The sequence below is a fragment of the Schistosoma haematobium genome, chromosome 7, assembly GCF_000699445.3.
Source record: "Schistosoma haematobium chromosome 7, whole genome shotgun sequence".
In the NCBI taxonomy this organism is placed as follows: Eukaryota; Metazoa; Platyhelminthes; class Trematoda; order Strigeidida; family Schistosomatidae; genus Schistosoma; species Schistosoma haematobium.
This window is the reverse complement of record NC_067202.1, coordinates 16,344,241-16,368,337: the sequence shown is the minus strand read 5'-3', so window position 1 is coordinate 16,368,337 and position 24,097 is coordinate 16,344,241. Positions and strand designations below refer to the sequence as shown.

Genomic DNA, 24,097 nt, shown 5'->3' with positions numbered 1-24,097 from the left:
GAAGGGATAATATTATTTATTATTTGGTCAAAACCATATATAAAAGGAAAACAAAGAAAATGAAAACCCCATTACAATAATCCAAATCACAGATGATCAGGCAAATTGAATAACAAAGTCAATCGATACACACACACATAACATCGAATAGACTGAAGAAGAAGAAGAAGAAGATGATGATGATGATGAAATTATCAATTTAACTAATTTCGTATTTTTCCGTATGAAAATTGGATTCATATGAAAAGTTGATCGGGGTGTCCTGATTGCTTACAGTAGCTTCAATTATCTAAAAATAAATAAAAAAATACAATAATATACAATGATATAATGTAACTAACTTTCTTTAACAAGACAGAATATGGTATACTAAAAGTGAAACAGTAACTTGGTAGCTGAAGTGTTCCACTTTTATGTCACCGTTTTAAACTCTGATATCATCAACTTTGATTTTATCAAAACAGGTTGTAGTATTATTAGTCTTCATATTTAAGAAAATGTATAATCCTATGCCGAGTACATAAACTTTACAGCTGGATAATAAATAATGAGTTATATTAGTAATTCAGAAAATATCCTGCCATAAAATAGAAAAGATGGATAGTGGCTAGCAGAGGAATCCAGGACGGACGTGTCATCCGATTTAGGACTCGTCAGCAGCTGGATGGCGTTTGGAGCGAACGGTACTGGGTTCGAGTCCCAGAGTGAACATCAACTCGGTGAAGCAAATACACCCAGCTAACGAGTTCCAAATAAGATGAAACGCCCGTCTTGGATTTTACTACTAGCCACCACCCATCTTTGCTTAAAATGCTTGTGACTTAAGACAATATCGAGGCAATCCACACAGAACGTACATATGCCAATAAGAGACTGATCCATTGCAGTCCTAAACATCAATGGGAAGATACAAATAATACAAAATGAACATAAACTGGCAGATCAAAAGTACAATTTGCAAGGAAGATAATGAGTCGGTTTTCAGGTCATTTATGTTTGTATACAAAGAAATAGATAACCTATTAGCTATCCAGTAGATACAATTCATGGACAAAGCAAACTCATACTGTTCACGACATGAAGTAAAATGTTTCCAATGGGGAAACAGCAGTAGTCATTCCAATACATTTATACAATGTACTTACTACCCTAATCATTATTAGCTAAATGTCCTGGTGTGACCGAGGGTAAGAAGAGTTCACATTCCCGCCGCAAATGTGTATATGGCCACTAGCACGGAAGTATTACTAACTACCTTCTCGTACCCGGTGTTATTTATCAAAGCAAGAGGACGAAAGCCGAATGCCCAACGAGGGCTTAAACCCGGTTCCTTCACTGTCTTGTGGAGTAGACCTCTGGGTCAAAGGAGTAGGGGGTGGGCCTCTTCAAAGACCACTTACTTCGGTTTGGACACCCGGGAAGTATTCCAGCCGACACAATAATTTATTGATTTTTGTGGCACATATATATTTTAGTCCCCCTTTGTACTAATGTTTATAATAATATATTTACATCACTACACATATAATTAATAATTTGCGTAGACAACTTGGGGTCAAGAAAATTTTAGTCGTACGATAATTATATTCCAAAACCAAAGCTAACTAAATAACTTCTAACACTTTCCGTCAGTCAGTCGCAATGTGGAACTTGGTACGTGTGTATATCAGCCCAAGTTGCCATCAACCATTAGCACAACGAAATGGAAATGTTAGGCCAAATCCCAGAAAAATATAGGTAATAGCAGTATAATTAATAAAAGGAAAGATTAGGCATCGAGGACACAATTTGAAAAAATATAATTTACTGAAATAACAAAAGTTGGGAGTAATTTAGGGGATAACAAAGAATGGATACACGTGCACCATTGCAAACGATTTTGGGCCTATAACACCACTGGTTACGATAATCACTCAGACCCCAAACTGGTGGTCTGCACCTATTATAACATGCTTCAATCCAATTGTCAATGACTTCATGAGCTGATACTATGATATAGTTTGATCCCTCTTAGATCATACAAGACACATGTAAACATATATTACCTGAATTCCACAGTATGATTTATTTGATCCAAAGTTTAATTTCAACGGGAAAAATTGTTCTGCTTGTGCACCACGTTCTGTTTTTAATGTGAACTCGAGGGAACCAGATGAATTATCACTGTTAACTATGGGTATACGCCAGTCTAACTGAGTTTTACGTGGACTCAATTCATATTCGCCATCACAATTACCAATTAACGGAGGTTTAGCTGAAGGACTTCAATAATAAAATAAATACAAATGAATATTATATGAAGTCAAGTAAACAAATAAGGCGAGTAATACAGTGAAATGGAAAGTAAATTGTTGTCTATGTACTTTGTAATCATTTGAATTACAACTCATGGAAAAGAATAAACTACATAGAAGATGGTACAAATGTTTGTCGGTTCAGACTTCTACATATTTCACAATAACACAGCTCTAAGTAAACCAAACAGTAAATCAATCATCTACAACGCAGGAACAGCCACATGCATCAGTTCAAGTTGACACACTTCATTAGCACGATAAGATAATCATCAAATTCATAGAAGTTACTTTAATAGTAGAAATATATATATAAGATTGCATATAAGAATATAATACAGGAAGAAAGAATGAGTTCATAGAAAGAAAGGCATAAGGTAATTTTAATCTCATGGTTTAAGGGAGGACAAAGAGTGTATACTAGTACGCCATTGTGATCGACTCTGAGCCATATCACTGTTTCCAACCATTGGTTACGGTAATCACACGGACCCCAATCAAGTAGTCTGCATCTACCAATATGACTTTAAGGACTGATGTCACGTTTTAATTTGGCCGCCCATAAATATCTTCCAACCGTCTCTAACATTAGTCAGCATTGCACGTCGTTGTAATCGGTGTTTAAGTATAAATAACACGTGACCCAACCATCTCAGTCGATGAAGATTTACAACCTCATCAACTGATTCACCATCATTCCCTAATACACTGAGTCTAACCTCGCTATTACTTACCCGATGATCCCAGCAGATACGAGCAATATTTATAAGTCTGTGATCAAATACTAGTATTTGCGAGTATCTTCTACTGTTAATGGCCAAGTTTCGCAGCCGTTAAGTAAAACAGGATGAATTAACAATAAGACAAGTAAGGAAACAAAGATAATATTAATGAATGGAGAACACGAAATAATAGTATGATTAAAAATACAAAGGACAAATGTACATAAAGCACTGTGTCTGACTTAAAATCATGTCATCAAACAGATTACAGTTATTGCATAGATGTGTAATATGCAACTATAAAGCCTTTTAGATCCTTCAAAGCCCTCGATAAGCTATTCCTACATCTTAGTTTGGCATTATTTCAATCTATTATTTACGCTGTTGAAACGGTGGCTAACCAATATGTTGAGGCTAATGTCCTCAATATCTGACTCCAATAAATAATATCCCGTAAACTGAGTATTTTAGGTAGGCTTAGTCTCCTAGTAGAATTACGGATTTACTCGAGATTATTGAGAAGCCTGAACACCAGTTATAGAGATAGTTTATTGTTAATGGTTAATAAAAATCCACAAGCGTACGGTGAGCAAGCACACGATGAAACAGAGTGAGTGAGTGTGTGTGTCAGAAATCCATATATATTTTTGAGAGTTAATCGGATGTGGATAAATTATCGATTATCTGCACATTGCAACCAATAGGAGGATAGCTTAAGAGTTAATGTACAGACATGCATTCGATCATACACATCGAAATTAACATAGTGAATTAAGAGTCTGAGTTACAATGAATAGACAAATGATACAGTGGCCAAATGGGCTTGCCACAACGCTAACCAGAACAGCACGTCAAAGTAATCGGTGATTAGGCGTATGGAACAGAGACAACTATTCATAACTAGTGTGAAGCCAGGTACGATTGTGTATTGGAACAAGCTATCACAGCACACATCAACACAACAAGATAAACAGCAAAGAAGTCAAAATAATCGTAACAGTAATAACAATTACGAAGGCCAAATATTAAGAATATGGTTCAAGAAGATAGAATGAAAAGGTATGATTTAATAAACGCTGGAACTTAAAATATGAAGGACGATAAAGTAATGGGTGTGTCTGAACTACTGTGACCGATTCTGAGCTGTCACTCAATGTCTGCAACCACTAGTCATGATAATTGCGCGGAACTCAACCAGATGGTCTCCATTTAACAACATGGTTCAGTCAAACAGTCAATGACTATGTGGACTGATATTACTTCTCAGTTTCAGCTCTCCTACTTTTCTTCTAAACTACTACATTAGCTAACAATGTAAGTCGACATATACTGTGGTACGCGATACGTAACACACACCCGACCCATTCTAGCTGAGGAAGATTCACAGCTTCGAAATACAACTATTACTATGATTTTAACATTCGTACTGATAACTTTCTTGTTGCACTATAAATGAGTAGTGCTTCAAAGACAATTATCGTCAACTACTACTGGGATTCTTCATTAAACGCCAAACTTCATATTCGTGGAGAAATAAACGACAATATACTAAGCAGTAAACTTGCTTTGATACCAGCAGACAGAAATCACATCCACACCAAACGTAAAATAATTTAATAAATGCAAATAGTACTGTTTCTTGTATTTGTTTCAAGATTGAGTCAGTTGTCAATTCAATAAGTTTAATGAGACACTCATAAAATTAGTGAAATGATTGACAAGATCAACAATCTCACCACACATACTTTAAAACTGGAAAAACATACAGATCAGTTCATAACACAACATTTCATGTTCACGTATGAGGAGCATATTTCAAGGAAATAATCTTATTCCATTATCAACTGGATCAATAATCAACTGATAAACTTGATAGACTTGACTGATCAAATTATCCAATACGGTTTATTAGAACAAGAACGTCTTTACCAAAGATGTGTTTAGTGGTCCATAAAACTAACTTACGGCAATGGGATTGACATAACTAAATTCTCCAGTTCTAATACAGAATCTTGCAGTTCATATTCAACATTTACTTCAAAGCCACCGGGTATTTCATTTGGCCAACAATTAACTAGAATGAAGACAGTAAAAAAAATCCTAAGTACGAATATAGTTACAGTGTACAATGCAATTCTTTGTGGAAAAAAAACACAACAGACGCTTTTGAGATGGTGGAGAAGATTTGTAGCTCAGGTTGTTATATCCGGTGAAGATTAAACTACAGGTAAATTCCAAGGACTATTCATGGACTAATATTCTATAAATATTCTTATTGTATAACTACTCAACAATTACACTATGGATATTTATATTCCTTTTATAATAAGCTTTATTTTGATCTATAATTTATTATTGTACGATTTACGGTCCTTAAGTTATGTTCAGTTTATTAACTACTGCCTCCCTCATTCACAGCCACTTTTTGGGCTTATTTGTGTACAATATTATTTCCTATTTTATGGTACGTTGCGGTTTGTCTGATTGATATATAAACCAAGTATGTCTGAAATAAATGATCTGGTCTGATCTGCTCTGATTCGGAAGCTGGTATTGTGTTCTGGACTCAAGTGGAAGGGCTCGTAGGACATAGGACCAATAAGGACGCTAGACTGCCCACACCGGTTGAACGTCATTGGTTGGCCTAGTGTGAAGATTCGTATAAGTCGTATTCGGATTGGTAGATAAGTCGTGTGATCGAAAAGACAGACATTCAAGGTCATAACAATTGGCGACGGGGTGGAGAAAAGTTTTGAACCCTCAACTTCAAGGTCATAACAATTGGCGACGGGGATTTTGGCAAAAACAAAATAATTGGGAGACGCAAGGTCATAACAATTGGCGACGGGGAATTTGGCAACAAAGAAATAATAATAATACAAGTGGTGACTCAGATTTTGGAAATAAATTAGCTGTATAATTGCCGGTGATTTTTGGAGCTAATATTATTGGCAAAAAAAAAAAATGTCGATTTCTTTCGAACAGTTGCGGTTAATATTACAGCACCAGCAGAAGATGTTGGCCTTGCAACAACAACTATTTGAAACAGTTTTGGGCAGACTTTTCATTCAACCAGAAAATAAGGAATCTATTTATGTTGCAGATAATGGTGCAGCAATGGACAATTCAGAAGCATATCCTGTGGAGGATTCACATCCCCTTATACCTGAATCAGAACGTAATATTTGTAACGTATCCGGCTCACAGCAAGAAAATACTGTTCTAAATGCTCATGAAGTTGTGACAATACCAGATGATCAAGAGCCAGATCCTGTAGATGAAGCCCAGAGTCCAGAATTAAATGAAACGCTACTGGTTCTGTCCAGCTCTGAAAATAAACTCCAGCTAGAACAAAATTGTGGTCCACGTGCTATTAGTCGAGAAAGCTATGGTGACTCGTATTCAGAAAATAACTGGAGCAACACGATGAACCAAATTGTACCAGATGTTACTCAAAATCACCGGAAGACAGAATTTTATATTGAGTCAACCTATCCCATTTCTAATGACAGTGTGCCAGATATTGATTCTCAGAATAATGCATATGATTTTGATGAAACTTCTTATAACAATGAGGGAAATATGTCAGCTGAGTCGAATGATGGCCAAAAATCTAATTTAATTCTGTTAGACGTTGACTTTCTTAATGACTCGTTATCTGCTAACGAGATTCATAATGAATTTGAAAATAATGAACTCAGGTCAAAGGTCGTTCATCATCATCTAGTCATTTTTAGTGGCTTCTCCAGTCAATACGAGAAACATGGTTTAAATAAAGTCCTACTAGTTGTATTTTGGAGCCATAAGGACCCAACATTATTTCGAGGAGGAGGAGAATGTTGAGGAATTTAAAGTCACATATGATTCTTTTTTTTAATCAGAATCTAAAGTTGGAATTTTCAAAAAAAAAAAGGGGAGGTGTTATATCCGGTGAAGATTAAACTACAGGTAAATTCCAAGGACTATTCATGGACTAATATTCTATAAATATTCTTATTGTATAACTACTCAACAATTACACTATGGATATTTATATTCCTTTTATAATAAGCTTTATTTTGATCTATAATTTATTATTGTACGATTTACGGTCCTTAAGTTATGTTCAGTTTATTAACTACTGCCTCCCTCATTCACAGCCACTTTTTGGGCTTATTTGTGTACAATATTATTTCCTATTTTATGGTACGTTGCGGTTTGTCTGATTGATATATAAACCAAGTATGTCTGAAATAAATGATCTGGTCTGATCTGCTCTGATTCGGAAGCTGGTATTGTGTTCTGGACTCAAGTGGAAGGGCTCGTAGGACATAGGACCAATAAGGACGCTAGACTGCCCACACCGGTTGAACGTCATTGGTTGGCCTAGTGTGAAGATTCGTATAAGTCGTATTCGGATTGGTAGATAAGTCGTGTGATCGAAAAGACAGACATTCAAGGTCATAACAATTGGCGACGGGGTGGAGAAAAGTTTTGAACCCTCAACTTCAAGGTCATAACAATTGGCGACGGGGATTTTGGCAAAAACAAAATAATTGGGAGACGCAAGGTCATAACAATTGGCGACGGGGAATTTGGCAACAAAGAAATAATAATAATACAAGTGGTGACTCAGATTTTGGAAATAAATTAGCTGTATAATTGCCGGTGATTTTTGGAGCTAATATTATTGGCAAAAAAAAAAAAATGTCGATTTCTTTCGAACAGTTGCGGTTAATATTACAGCACCAGCAGAAGATGTTGGCCTTGCAACAACAACTATTTGAAACAGTTTTGGGCAGACTTTTCATTCAACCAGAAAATAAGGAATCTATTTATGTTGCAGATAATGGTGCAGCAATGGACAATTCAGAAGCATATCCTGTGGAGGATTCACATCCCCTTATACCTGAATCAGAACGTAATATTTGTAACGTATCCGGCTCACAGCAAGAAAATACTGTTCTAAATGCTCATGAAGTTGTGACAATACCAGATGATCAAGAGCCAGATCCTGTAGATGAAGCCCAGAGTCCAGAATTAAATGAAACGCTACTGGTTCTGTCCAGCTCTGAAAATAAACTCCAGCTAGAACAAAATTGTGGTCCACGTGCTATTAGTCGAGAAAGCTATGGTGACTCGTATTCAGAAAATAACTGGAGCAACACGATGAACCAAATTGTACCAGATGTTACTCAAAATCACCGGAAGACAGAATTTTATATTGAGTCAACCTATCCCATTTCTAATGACAGTGTGCCAGATATTGATTCTCAGAATAATGCATATGATTTTGATGAAACTTCTTATAACAATGAGGGAAATATGTCAGCTGAGTCGAATGATGGCCAAAAATCTAATTTAATTCTGTTAGACGTTGACTTTCTTAATGACTCGTTATCTGCTAACGAGATTCATAATGAATTTGAAAATAATGAACTCAGGTCAAAGGTCGTTCATCATCATCTAGTCATTTTTAGTGGCTTCTCCAGTCAATACGAGAAACATGGTTTAAATAAAGTCCTACTAGTTGTATTTTGGAGCCATAAGGACCCAACATTATTTCGAGGAGGAGGAGAATGTTGAGGAATTTAAAGTCACATATGATTCTTTTTTTTAATCAGAATCTAAAGTTGGAATTTTCAAAAAAAAAAGGGGAGGTGTTATATCCGGTGAAGATTAAACTACAGGTAAATTCCAAGGACTATTCATGGACTAATATTCTATAAATATTCTTATTGTATAACTACTCAACAATTACACTATGGATATTTATATTCCTTTTATAATAAGCTTTATTTTGATCTATAATTTATTATTGTACGATTTACGGTCCTTAAGTTATGTTCAGTTTATTAACTACTGCCTCCCTCATTCACAGCCACTTTTTGGGCTTATTTGTGTACAATATTATTTCCTATTTTATGGTACGTTGCGGTTTGTCTGATTGATATATAAACCAAGTATGTCTGAAATAAATGATCTGGTCTGATCTGCTCTGATTCGGAAGCTGGTATTGTGTTCTGGACTCAAGTGGAAGGGCTCGTAGGACATAGGACCAATAAGGACGCTAGACTGCCCACACCGGTTGAACGTCATTGGTTGGCCTAGTGTGAAGATTCGTATAAGTCGTATTCGGATTGGTAGATAAGTCGTGTGATCGAAAAGACAGACATTCAAGGTCATAACAATTGGCGACGGGGTGGAGAAAAGTTTTGAACCCTCAACTTCAAGGTCATAACAATTGGCGACGGGGATTTTGGCAAAAACAAAATAATTGGGAGACGCAAGGTCATAACAATTGGCGACGGGGAATTTGGCAACAAAGAAATAATAATAATACAAGTGGTGACTCAGATTTTGGAAATAAATTAGCTGTATAATTGCCGGTGATTTTTGGAGCTAATATTATTGGCAAAAAAAAAAAAATGTCGATTTCTTTCGAACAGTTGCGGTTAATATTACAGCACCAGCAGAAGATGTTGGCCTTGCAACAACAACTATTTGAAACAGTTTTGGGCAGACTTTTCATTCAACCAGAAAATAAGGAATCTATTTATGTTGCAGATAATGGTGCAGCAATGGACAATTCAGAAGCATATCCTGTGGAGGATTCACATCCCCTTATACCTGAATCAGAACGTAATATTTGTAACGTATCCGGCTCACAGCAAGAAAATACTGTTCTAAATGCTCATGAAGTTGTGACAATACCAGATGATCAAGAGCCAGATCCTGTAGATGAAGCCCAGAGTCCAGAATTAAATGAAACGCTACTGGTTCTGTCCAGCTCTGAAAATAAACTCCAGCTAGAACAAAATTGTGGTCCACGTGCTATTAGTCGAGAAAGCTATGGTGACTCGTATTCAGAAAATAACTGGAGCAACACGATGAACCAAATTGTACCAGATGTTACTCAAAATCACCGGAAGACAGAATTTTATATTGAGTCAACCTATCCCATTTCTAATGACAGTGTGCCAGATATTGATTCTCAGAATAATGCATATGATTTTGATGAAACTTCTTATAACAATGAGGGAAATATGTCAGCTGAGTCGAATGATGGCCAAAAATCTAATTTAATTCTGTTAGACGTTGACTTTCTTAATGACTCGTTATCTGCTAACGAGATTCATAATGAATTTGAAAATAATGAACTCAGGTCAAAGGTCGTTCATCATCATCTAGTCATTTTTAGTGGCTTCTCCAGTCAATACGAGAAACATGGTTTAAATAAAGTCCTACTAGTTGTATTTTGGAGCCATAAGGACCCAACATTATTTCGAGGAGGAGGAGAATGTTGAGGAATTTAAAGTCACATATGATTCTTTTTTTTAATCAGAATCTAAAGTTGGAATTTTCAAAAAAAAAAGGGGAGGTGTTATATCCGGTGAAGATTAAACTACAGGTAAATTCCAAGGACTATTCATGGACTAATATTCTATAAATATTCTTATTGTATAACTACTCAACAATTACACTATGGATATTTATATTCCTTTTATAATAAGCTTTATTTTGATCTATAATTTATTATTGTACGATTTACGGTCCTTAAGTTATGTTCAGTTTATTAACTACTGCCTCCCTCATTCACAGCCACTTTTTGGGCTTATTTGTGTACAATATTATTTCCTATTTTATGGTACGTTGCGGTTTGTCTGATTGATATATAAACCAAGTATGTCTGAAATAAATGATCTGGTCTGATCTGCTCTGATTCGGAAGCTGGTATTGTGTTCTGGACTCAAGTGGAAGGGCTCGTAGGACATAGGACCAATAAGGACGCTAGACTGCCCACACCGGTTGAACGTCATTGGTTGGCCTAGTGTGAAGATTCGTATAAGTCGTATTCGGATTGGTAGATAAGTCGTGTGATCGAAAAGACAGACATTCAAGGTCATAACAATTGGCGACGGGGTGGAGAAAAGTTTTGAACCCTCAACTTCAAGGTCATAACAATTGGCGACGGGGATTTTGGCAAAAACAAAATAATTGGGAGACGCAAGGTCATAACAATTGGCGACGGGGAATTTGGCAACAAAGAAATAATAATAATACAAGTGGTGACTCAGATTTTGGAAATAAATTAGCTGTATAATTGCCGGTGATTTTGGAGCTAATATTATTGGCAAAAAAAAAATGTCGATTTCTTTCGAACAGTTGCGGTTAATATTACAGCACCAGCAGAAGATGTTGGCCTTGCAACAACAACTATTTGAAACAGTTTTGGGCAGACTTTTCATTCAACCAGAAAATAAGGAATCTATTTATGTTGCAGATAATGGTGCAGCAATGGACAATTCAGAAGCATATCCTGTGGAGGATTCACATCCCCTTATACCTGAATCAGAACGTAATATTTGTAACGTATCCGGCTCACAGCAAGAAAATACTGTTCTAAATGCTCATGAAGTTGTGACAATACCAGATGATCAAGAGCCAGATCCTGTAGATGAAGCCCAGAGTCCAGAATTAAATGAAACGCTACTGGTTCTGTCCAGCTCTGAAAATAAACTCCAGCTAGAACAAAATTGTGGTCCACGTGCTATTAGTCGAGAAAGCTATGGTGACTCGTATTCAGAAAATAACTGGAGCAACACGATGAACCAAATTGTACCAGATGTTACTCAAAATCACCGGAAGACAGAATTTTATATTGAGTCAACCTATCCCATTTCTAATGACAGTGTGCCAGATATTGATTCTCAGAATAATGCATATGATTTTGATGAAACTTCTTATAACAATGAGGGAAATATGTCAGCTGAGTCGAATGATGGCCAAAAATCTAATTTAATTCTGTTAGACGTTGACTTTCTTAATGACTCGTTATCTGCTAACGAGATTCATAATGAATTTGAAAATAATGAACTCAGGTCAAAGGTCGTTCATCATCATCTAGTCATTTTTAGTGGCTTCTCCAGTCAATACGAGAAACATGGTTTAAATAAAGTCCTACTAGTTGTATTTTGGAGCCATAAGGACCCAACATTATTTCGAGGAGGAGGAGAATGTTGAGGAATTTAAAGTCACATATGATTCTTTTTTTTAATCAGAATCTAAAGTTGGAATTTTCAAAAAAAAAAGGGGAGGTGTTATATCCGGTGAAGATTAAACTACAGGTAAATTCCAAGGACTATTCATGGACTAATATTCTATAAATATTCTTATTGTATAACTACTCAACAATTACACTATGGATATTTATATTCCTTTTATAATAAGCTTTATTTTGATCTATAATTTATTATTGTACGATTTACGGTCCTTAAGTTATGTTCAGTTTATTAACTACTGCCTCCCTCATTCACAGCCACTTTTTGGGCTTATTTGTGTACAATATTATTTCCTATTTTATGGTACGTTGCGGTTTGTCTGATTGATATATAAACCAAGTATGTCTGAAATAAATGATCTGGTCTGATCTGCTCTGATTCGGAAGCTGGTATTGTGTTCTGGACTCAAGTGGAAGGGCTCGTAGGACATAGGACCAATAAGGACGCTAGACTGCCCACACCGGTTGAACGTCATTGGTTGGCCTAGTGTGAAGATTCGTATAAGTCGTATTCGGATTGGTAGATAAGTCGTGTGATCGAAAAGTCAGACATCCAAGGTCATAACACAGGTGGATGATTTTGGTGGAGTTTTGTTCTCTGAGCTGGATGGTTTGGTCGACCAAACCATCCAGCTCAGAGAACAAAACTCCAACAACAACAGACGCTGTCTATATCCCAAAACTGAAGTAGGTAGAGCAATGGTTTAATTCTTAAAATATTCGGTTTTCAAACAGCTCTAAACCTTACTCTGCCTGCTATGATTTAGGTTACCGGGAGATATCACCAGTCTCCTAAACACACGTGTCCAAAGCTGAGTGTACACGAATCTATAATCTGTATGGAATTTATTATCACTGTCATTTATTAGGCGGAGAAAAGTTTGAATATGTTCAACATAATTTTAGAATTTGATAAGACTTATTTATGTACTAAGGTTTAAGTCGTACCCGATTAACCAAACCAAAGAAGACAGAACGATATTTAGACATACTGAAACCCTAACTGATTTTAAAGCTGAACACTACTGGGCTCTTCACTTACACAAGTTTATAAAAGTGTTCCGATGAAGATTTAAGGTTGTATAATTTGAAACACTGACTTATAAAACAATAGATAATGTTTCAGAGTTTCCGACAAACTGATTTTATATCACATTACCTACGATCTTAAAATATAGATGATGAATTGCTAGGCGACCTTAAGTCAGGAAGTCTGTATTTGAATATGGTCCACTAACCTCGTAAATATTATTTTAGAGAGATCTGTCTCACTGTGAAGTATAACTCATTTTCCCAACAATAATAATAATGAACTCCCGAACCAACACAAAGAACTTTTCTCGAAGTGGAATAACTGACTAAACAAATGGACAAGTCTAAATAGTCAGTCAGTCAGCTACAACGTAGGACCAGGCACATGCATCGGTCAAAGTTATCACACCTCATTAACACAACAAGATGAACATCAAATTCATAGGACTAGTTAATTCAACGGTGGTAATATATAAAAGAAAGATTGCATATAAGGATATAGTACTGGAAGAAGTAGTTCATAGAAAGAAAGATATAAGGTAATTTTAATCTCATGATTTAAAGGAAGACAAAGAGTGTATACGCCTACGCCATTGTGATTGATTCTGAATCATGTCATCCAAAGTCTCCATCTATTGATTACGATAGTTACACGGATCCCAACCAAATAGCATGCGTTTCCCAACATGTCCTAAACTACAAGTTAGTGACTTCAAGCACTGATACCACGTTTTGGTTTGACCGCCCCTAACTTTCTTACAACCATCCTCAACACCGGTTAGCATTGCGCGTCCTGGTAATCAGTGTTCAGGCATACGCAACACGTGGCCCAATCATCTCAGTGGATGAAGATTCACAACCTCATTAACTGACTTACCATCACCATTGAATAGTAAAACGGAACAACACAAGAATATTATGTGATCAATCAAAAAACAGGTCTGAATAAATCAATGTCATTTCATCTCAATCAAGGTGATTCATAAGCGACATGTATGTAAATTTGTGTACATGTAAGTAAACACTGTTAAGGATGAAAAATGTGTGACCTTTATGGTGAGAAAGGATAGAGTTTAATTTGTAAGATAATAGAATGAATTGTGAATAATATCTAAGTACGATAGATGGTAAGGCCTTCTTTTCTATTGAGGGAGGCAGGATTAAGCATTATATGAAAAGCTTTGGCTACTCACGTTTCTTGGAAAAAACCTTTTTGTAATATTTTTGAAATTGATTTGACGGTCGTTGAAAATGGCGTGAACTGCTATTGCTGATTTATTTTTGTTGTTCCATTTTACTATTTAAACTTGGATTAATTTTGATTTGGTTATCTATTTATTCTCTGAAGAAGTGGCTTACACTAAGTCACGAAACGTCAAAATATCTAATTTTTTATACTCATTGGGATATTACAAATATATTAATTCATTTATAACACTCTACCCAATCTTCAATTTATTCGAAATTATCAAGTTAAACCTTGATAATGATACCTATAAACACAAATGGAAGTTTTATATGAGAGTGAGAGAGAAACCTTTGAGCGAAGTCATACGCATTTTATCAGTTAGTTTATTGATCTAAGCAAACAAACAAATTAGACAGAGTTATGGAGTAAATATACAATAGCTTACCAGTTATAGGAAGAGCAGCTTCATCGGAAGTTTGAAATCTCCATCTTAATATACCAACTTCTTGACCATTTGGAAATGGTTTACCTCCTGGTTTGATTTGAATCCAACCAGTGGACTAAACGAAAATTTGAGAATAATTAAGAAACATTATAATGAGCAAAAATTAACAGCCTGAAAACTTAATCAACAATATGTAAACTTTAAGATCCCAGTGGTTATTGTAGTTCTTTTTTGTAATTCAGTTTTAATATCCACATTGGGTGGGACTTGAATCAAGCATCTTAGGTAGATCGAAATCCAGTCTAACAATATCAACAAACTAATAAGAGTTTACTCTTATTATTAATCATACCAGTTGAACATGTTCGTGATTACCTGAACTTAGTAGGTCAGTAGATAACACGTCAGCGTTCGAAAAGATAGGTATTGGATCTGAGGCCAAATGTGTAAATATCGACACTGAGATGCACATACACCCGGCTGACGAGTCTCAAATAGAACGAAACACATGACTTATATCCCGGTGCTAGATATAATCCACTTATTTTATAAAATTTGTGAGAAAATGACTATATTGAAGATATCCGCACAGAATACACATAAACCACTAAAGACTGATTTAAATTCAGTCCAACTATTAATAATGGGATAATGCAAACCTTTATTAATGATAATATACTACTCGGTTAATTTAACATTTAAAGCTAATCATTCAAATGATTAATCAAATATAAGTTTGTTGAAAATTCTCATTTAAACATTTTGTAAAATGATGTCAAACATTGGAAATTATGTAATTCAACATTAACTACCTTTTACATAATACTTGATAAGAGAATTAAAAAACTATTTTAACAGGAAGTTAATTGTACAGTAGTTATATAGAAATCAAGAAATGGTTGTTGAGCATACATGACACAAAGTGAAACACATTAGAGAATTTGTTGAATAGGGTTTAATCAACGTTCAGCTAAAAGACAGTCTTATATCAATGACCAAACGAGAGAGAATGGATGTACAAACTTCTTTTCAGTACAAAGGTTAGGTTTATGAATATGAATTCTGATAGATTCAGTCAGTCAGAAACAACGTAGAACTTCGTACGTACGTACGTACGTACGTACGTATATCAGTTCAAGTTGCCATAAACTGTCTTACCATTGCATTATCGTAAAGAATAAGTATCCTATTCCTAAATATGATTGCTTGTGATAAAGTTTTGTTCTCTGAGCTGGACAGCTTGGTCATGGGGCTTTTATCATTATTCTAGGCATCAGCATAAACTTCAGGCAGAAGTGAAGTGTTCGAACTTCTCTAAATATGGCTCACAGCTTGTCCTGTAGACCTCGTTTGTTGACCTTTAACCTGTCATTGTTTACTTTTGCATTTTGGTTGTATCTCTCATCGATTTAATTTTTGGTCGTATATTTGTTCATAATTTTTCTGATTGGTTGATAAATTGGATCGATTTCAATGTGTTTGTTGATTGACCTGAGTGCTAAGCTTCTAAAAATTCTCTAGTGTTTTTAGAATTGCCTCTATCCAAGATTTCAACATTTTCCCAGTCGAATGTGTCCACATGCATTGATATAAGAGAGGATGTGTCATGGCGTTCGACCGCTAATCGACGTTTATGCAGATGACGATGAAGAGGGTGTCCGCCTTGTCCAATGTAGTGTTTGTCGCAGTTGGAACAATTTATTTTGTAGACGATGTTCGGTTTTTCTTATTTTGTCATTTCGCTCTTCTGTTTGCATTGGATTTATCGAAGTGATCTTGTTGGTTTGTATGCGACACCTATTGTGAAGGGTTTCGGCAGTCTCGTTGTAGTTTCTGATGTGCATTTTATGTATGGTAGGGTGATTTGTTTGTTGATTTCTGTACTTGACTTTGTTTTTGATGATGCGTGCAGCTGGTATTTTTTTATTGAAGTTGACCACGTAGCCGTTCTTTCGAAAGACAATTTTCAGGTATTTTTCTTCATTTTTCCGCGCTGCAAGTGTGTTGCAGTATGTCCTCGCCCTCCTGAACAGAGTTTGTACACAGTTGATTTTGTGGGCTCTTGGTTTACTGCTACTGTAATTGAGAACTTGACCTGTGTGGGTCGGCTTCCGATGTATTTGAGTCGCCAGTTTTTCCGTGTCAGTTCTGGTGATTAACATATCCAAAAATAGTAGTTTGTTGTTCGATTTCTGCTCCATTGTGAACTAAATGTCATCGAAGACGTTGTTGATCAGATTTCAGGTGTTTTCCAGCCTGTTCTTTTTGACAATGACGAATGTGTCGTCTACATAACGAATCCGAATTTTTGGCTTGATCACTGGTAAGATCGAGGCTTCCAGTCTCTGCATCACTGCTTCTGCAATAAGTCCTGATATTGGTGATCCCATCGATGTTCCTTTCGTTTGTTTGTAGATTTTGTCATTGAACTGAAAATATGTTAAGCGTAAATCGATGAGTTCTAGTAAACGTTGACTTTAAGGCTTCGTGTACTTTGTGAGATTTTTGTCGTTGGTGAGAAGTAGGGATACAGTTTCCTTTGCTAAGTTTGGTTCAATTTAGGTGAATAAGGCTGTTACATCGAAGGATATCATCGGCTCGCCGTTGCTGAGTTGAATGTCCCTAATCTGATCCAGGAATTGCCCTGGTACAGCCGAGGGTGGTGGGACTCTGCTTTTCCCTAAATACTCTCACATCCCCACCCATATACAGCTACCTCCAGGGAAGTTTTACTGACTGCCTTTTCATACCCGAAGTTCCTTTTATCAAATTGAGAGGACAAAGGCGAATGTCCGACGAAGGTTTAAAAACGGTTGATGGATACAGAGAATCCATCTAGGGGAGTTGGAAAACCCCTATTATAGACCAGTGGTGCAGCACATGGGCTGATTGAATAAATGGCGTATGAGCCTACTGTCCGTCATCGGTTATTATGAGACATCTCCTAACGTTGCTCCATTGCCTTATGGATTAGACCTCTAAGTCAAAGGCTCGGTGAGTGGGTTTCTTAGAAAGCCACCTGCTTCTGTTCGCGCAACCGGGCAATATTCTGTTTCATACACTAACTCAATGATTTGTGTTGTATAAATATTTCGGTTCCTTTGTACCAATATTTACGGGTTTAAATAAATAAATATCACGTTTATAATACAAGTTGTAGATATGATTAAAATAATTTAACTAGACTAGTCGAAACAATGAATCACAGTATGAATATGTAGGAAAGCACACCCATAATTACAAATGAACAAGGAACAGATATAGTGCTATTTAACGTGTTTATGTTACATAAATCTTTTATCGAATCGCTTGACAGGAAATGTTAAACTAGTCAACGACTCACCATTAGTCAGTATGAAGAATTTAAACACATGGATATCAAATTATTGGTTGCATGATGAGGTGCTAACTGTATGACATTACAGTTCTTGGGTTAATCAAATTTAGTCTGGAAGCCTCTAACTCACTAGAGAGTGGATGACTTTCAAAACTGATGTTTTCCAACCATTTATGATATTTAACCACGTTTGTTCTGTGCCAATATTTCGTAGATAAGTTATTTTATCATACAGAATAGCTATACTACAAGGAAACTGTCTTGTCTTCACTTGGGTCTTACTTCATTTGGGTACATAGTATCATTGCATAACTTCTAGCGATCGGCATTATATTCATTCACCGTAACAATTCAAAACTCACTTACTTGTCAAATCCAAACTTACAACAGAATGTAATGATGAAACCTCTAGGTTGATGGACTAAAGTGAGTGACCACCATCGATAGTCTACAATCGTGTACTTCAAATCAATCAACAACTGGTTTCTGTGAAAAAAATATGTTTACCATCCCATGCAAAGTAAATCCATATCTTCAAGCATAATTTACCATAGTATCAAGTCGTTTACATTGAAATACTATTTGAGTATTATAAAGAAAGAAGAACTCACCATGAAAGTTTTCTTATCAATATTAGGATGTGTTTGAAGTTGAACAGGTGGCCGATGTTCATTGGGCGGATTTGTACACATACTTGTATCCACTCGGATTTTCGCTTCACAAGCTTCATTTGTGATAGCTTGTGCAAACATTGTACCTTGCAACTCCATACTTTCTAAACCACCATCACGACCAGCTTGAACGATTAACTTCTCCTCAATTCGTAAATGCAGACTAAAAAAACAATGTGTAGGAAAAAAACACATCGACTACTTGCTACTGAAATGTACAAACTTATGGTTGAAAAAATGACTTTCAAAATCCAAATAAAAAATATTAAGCCATACTACTACTGAAACGATTCAGCTTCGCTATGGGCCTATAATATAAAGATTGTAGACAATAGACGATTACTTAGTGGTAGGTATTGAAAAAAAATTCATGCTTCTTCACAGTTAAGGCTGACACATAAGCCAAGAAATTTTAGGAATCATAGTTGTGACAATCAAGTGAAGCTTTACGTAGGAATTCTCTTGTAAGTTGTAATGTATCATAATGCTTACAGTAAAATGTTTTAGGATACAACTAAAACTAATCGTGAATTACTATTTTGTCATCTATTTGTATCCCACATATAACAGCTCTGATATCTACAAGTGCATAATTATTCCATTGAGTACCTAGTTGTTGCCACAGCTATTCGAGAAAAAAAGATCGAACCAAGACATCAATTAATGAAGTCATTGACAGTTGGTCTGTGTGGTATTGGATGATGTAAACTGTTTGGTTGATATTACTTAAATGTCCATAATCTATAAATGAAGAAACTGGATAGCATGTTTCGAATTCGGTTGCAGTAATTTGCATTTTGTTCTAATCTTATCCTAAATCTAGAGTATAACATAGTTCTGTACTCTGTGTTTTACGATTTTGTTTGCTTCCCAAATGTCCACCACTATTATTACAAGATATCTAATTAGTCTTCTTGAAGTGTACCGGTATAAGGTGAGATAAGTTAGACTGTTGTACGTTTGTTCCAGGTCCTCTATGCTTTATAGAGGAATGAATATGATTAAATGCCAGCTTGATTGTACTTTTAAGATATTAATACTTTTAAACTAATGCATGAAGAAAATGGATATAAATCAATGTTTACTTTTCTTCGAACCATTAACATGTTTATTCGACAGAATAAATTTTTTTAGACTCTAAAGCAAACGACTTACTTTTCTTTTTTAACATGAGACTTTTTAGTTGAAGCAGAAGTTGAATTAGTACTCATTACGTTATCTGCTCCGCCTGATCCGCTAACTAAATTCATAACATCTTCATTAACTACTTCACCTTCGGCTTTTAGACGATTCACAAACTGATCAATGCTTTTTAAACCACCCTGGCCACCACCAAGTTGCATACCACTTCGTTTCACTGATGTTAAGATAGTTGCTGGATTTGTAGTAGGCAAGCTTTGAACATCCGTATTCCCATCTCCCAAACGATCTTTCATGACGATTACACGAGGTTCATCTGTTGATAACACGGTAGGAATATACACATGGAAATCAGCCATGAGAACGGTTTTTCTATTTTAAAAACTTCACAGTTGGATTTAATAACTCGACAAACCTCACAAACAGGTAAATGGTGTACTACGTTACATTAAAAAATTTTAGCAAAAGGAAAATACGTGACAAAACCTAACATAGCTTTAAATGCTTATATAACATAGCCCCGAAATGCCCTGATATGGTCGAGGGTGAGGAGAGTCGGCTCTCCCTCTCTAAATGCTCTCATATAAACACGCGTATACAAGCACGGTCACGCAAGTCCCACTCACTGCCTTCTAGAACTACGGGTGTTGTTTACGAAACCGAGAGGACGAAAAGTGAATTTTTGGTGCTTTAACTAGGTTAGTAGATATGGAGGATCCACCTAAGGGAGTTGGAAAGTCTTGATTGCAAACCAATGGTGCACATGAGCTCCAGGATCCTGAGGGAACAAATAGTGTATGAGCCTATTGTTGGCCACCGACTACCATGGGACTGCATCTACTAACGTTGCTCCATTGACTTGTGGATTAGACCTCCAGGTCAAAGGCTCCGGGTGCGATCCCTACGTAAACCAACTACTTCGGTTTGGGCACCCGGGCAGTATGACAGCCCTCACGCATATCAGTGATAACTGTCACTGACCTCATTGTTATTGTGCATTTGGTGCCCACTTGTACCAATGTTTGTGTTCAAATAAATAAATAAAATAATAAATCGCAAAATTCGAAACATCCCATGACACCTTAGCGCTTACGAGAATTTCTCTAATCTAACCCGTTTAGTCGTATTATGATAAACACTCGGCCTGAAAGTATTCAACCGGCAAATTAAATGCTTAACGAGTTTACTAGCTGCTTTCCTTTATATCAAAAATGTGCAATGATGAACTATTCTGTATATTAATGCCCAGTATTAGCAATAACTGTCTTCGTTGAATAAATTAGCACTCTTGATATCATAAAACAGTGGCCACTTCGCAAATGGTAAGCTGACGAATATCAAATAAGTAACTGGTCGCAATTTCGGGATAGTAGATTTTACAAGCTTATAATATCTTGCATTAAATTCTGCAGTTAAGTGTAAATATTCTCATCAAACCTTGCATTCTACTTAACTACCAATTTGTAACACACGGTGCAGTAAGAAGTTAGGGCAGTACCCAGCTTCAAATCAATACTCAGTAGGTTCAAACCCCGCACCATGTAATCTGGTTTGAGCACCTACGTAATATAATAACCTCTCACAAAAAGAAAATGTAAACAAGTACACTAACTTGCACTTGTAAAGCGAGTTGCGTAAACAACACGAAAAAGATGCTACGAACCAAAAGAAATATGTAAGAAAATCGTACGGTAAGTGGATAAACCACTTACGGAAATATGAGAAAGGTGACCACCTTAAAATTTTGACATAATAGTAGACAATATTTTACTTCCATTACAATCCGAATAAACACAGGAAAGCTTACTTAAATCATTTGACAGACCACCCATTCCTTTCCCACCACGATAATTAGAGAATCCTGAAAGATTCATACCACCTGAGCGTTTTCCAGCTTCTAGTCGGGCTTGTTGTAGTTCACGTGCTCTCTGTTTCATTTGCTCTTTAGCATCACGTTCTTTGTTCTAAAAATCAACACATGAAAACGAGTTCAAAAAAGATTATAAAAGTCAGAAACAAAATTACTAGCTAAAGTATATCTCCAAATCCAACGGAGGAATGTGAACCTTAGTGACATTACCAGTACAAAAGTGAAAGAATAGACGAATTTGTGACAATGTAAAGCTCAAAATAAGTTTTTTTTAAATAAACAGAAATATCCCCAGACGTAGTGGTTGAGAACATACCTCCTGTACAGCACGGAACACACGTTCATCGTGTGAGTCCATTTCCGTATATGTTCGAATTTGTGACAAGTTGACATCTTCTCTATAGCCTAGAGCTATGATTTCATCAAATGCGAAAATAAGTTGGAAAGCATGTGTCAGTACATCGTTTTCATCGGTACCACAAGCATACTCCGGTATCTATATGTACAAGAAAAGAACATGTAATTAAAGAGAACATTAAAAATAGAATGATCAGTGAGAATATTTCCTAAACGTACCACACGTGCAAAGAGCCGTAATGTCTCCAAATCTTCGAGTATATTGCTAGCTTTGGTAGTTATCAGAAGAACATACAATTTTTCCAAAGGTTGGTAAACATACCGCACAGATTCTGTTTCCACAAATGTATGTTGTTTACCTAGGAAGCAAAAAATATAGGCAATAACGGTCCTGGCGAGCTAAAAATCTGGTACATCCATGACTTAGATATACAAATATCGTAGGGGTTCATAAGGGGAAATGTCCTCAGGCTTGAAACCACGTTTCCTCAGTGCGAATACTGAGTCAATACTATATATGTAAAATAAGACAATACGAAAAATCTATTTTCAGCTGACAACTACAGTTTATAAATTCCACCCCACTAGCGTAACAGGTATGTTATAAAAACTTTGAGAATTTACACGTTTACATTCCCGATAAGATGAACTAATCAGAAATAAGTGTTGATTCATCACCGTACACCTGGCTCATACAATCACAAATCCACATATATCAATAAAGAAATATACTGAACAAGTAAATTATTAGCTGAGTTTTGTTAGGCAAAGCATCTCAGACGATACTTTACGTTAGTTTTCTGTTTCAAAGAAAACCGATTAGGCCAAGTCAGATTAGTACGCCAACTAGGATTATAAGTCGTGTTCTGCAAAAACTTTTCATATAAATACGTAAAACACTTAATAGGTGATTTTAAGTCAAGCATTTTCAAACACTGAACACACACTTAACTGTGTACGTAGATAATTGCATTTAATAACTGACCGACAATATTTGTATAACAACCAGAAAACGGTTAAATTATATGACATAAGTCTAACTGAGCAGACTTAGAGCTGAAATAAAGGAATCACCTTACATTTATTGAATACGACATATGAACAAGAACTGTGAGTCTTCGAGAAATAAAAAGTGAAAACTAACCTGTCCCAAGAAGCTTTGGAAATGTCGCTATTAATCCTTCAATTCTTGCCTTTGTCATTTCCACAAACTGTCGAGACACCAGAGCTTAATAGATTAAATGCAAATTCACACTATGAGCATACCTTTACCATCACGAGTACACACAGAGGCAGCCAACAGAACCTTAATTTTTGGATGCTAAATAAAAGACAACTCACCATCGCGCCAACCTGTCAAGTTTACAATTAGCCGCTTCGCACCTCCAATATCCAATCTACATTCTTTGGAAACTTTCAAATGGTTCAAATGATTGTGGACAGAATAAAAGAACCTTTCGCTTAACGGGCTTCCGTACCTAGTGGCAGTGGATCACCAATACCTCCAGGTAGGAACCTAGGTATCTAGTCATAAGAATATAAGTAACGAATTCGAAATCCTACTGCAATAACTTCTGAGCTTGGTGGATAAACCGCCTTAACTTCATGTCTTTGTAATTTTAAATTATTATTGATTGCTTTGATTGTTAAATAAACATGCGTGCTATATCATTACTGAGTCTACGTATTACTCTTTTACATGCTTTTCTTTCCTTTAGATTCTTTCGCATGAGTTGATCTTGGGACTGTACGCACCCTTAGGCTATGCTTGAACACCGACATGTTCGGATCTTATCGGCGAACCTGATCCATGGCGATTATATTAGTCTTGTAAAGTAGCGCCTAACAGTCAGCCAAATGACAGACAGTTTTTCAACAGGATGAATGAAACTTTCGCTTAACTAGCTCGTTCCTGATACCAATGGTTTCAGACAGGAGTAAGGCATTTGAAACAAGCAGGAATAAAAGAAAGATTGATAAATTATAAAAGGATGCTGACT

General features: G+C 36.0%; 1 protein-coding gene across 3 annotated transcripts; it reads right to left on the bottom strand.

The window, feature by feature from the left end:
* ARCN1_2 (Coatomer subunit delta) lies at nt 1-24,097 on the bottom strand. 3 transcript variants are annotated; one of them, XM_051218112.1, is made up of 12 exons: nt 23,439-24,097; nt 23,364-23,403; nt 23,242-23,325; nt 22,317-22,456; nt 22,057-22,236; nt 21,678-21,834; nt 19,886-20,186; nt 18,671-18,893; nt 14,723-14,837; nt 4,982-5,090; nt 2,046-2,262; nt 1-289 (listed from the first exon to the last, which is right to left on the bottom strand). In XM_051218112.1, the coding sequence occupies exons 1-12, from the start codon at nt 23,439-23,441 to the stop codon at nt 200-202; spliced, it is 1,659 nt and encodes a 552-aa protein (XP_051064549.1). In that variant the 5' UTR covers nt 23,442-24,097; the 3' UTR covers nt 1-199. The 3 variants fall into 3 exon arrangements, with proteins under 3 accessions (XP_051064549.1, XP_051064551.1, XP_051064550.1); XM_051218114.1 differs by having other exon boundaries at nt 23,242-23,403; nt 23,439-23,467; XM_051218113.1 differs by lacking the exon at nt 22,317-22,456 and having other exon boundaries at nt 23,364-23,476.

Coding starts and splice junctions, on each gene's coding strand:
- ARCN1_2 (XM_051218112.1), bottom strand. Junction 21,835..22,056: donor TGTTCCGTGCTGTACAGGAG/GTATGTTCTCAA, acceptor GTTGATTTTTAG/AACAAAGAACGTGATGCTAA. Junction 14,838..18,670: donor TTGATAAGAAAACTTTCATG/GTGAGTTCTTCT, acceptor ATTTTCGTTTAG/TCCACTGGTTGGATTCAAAT.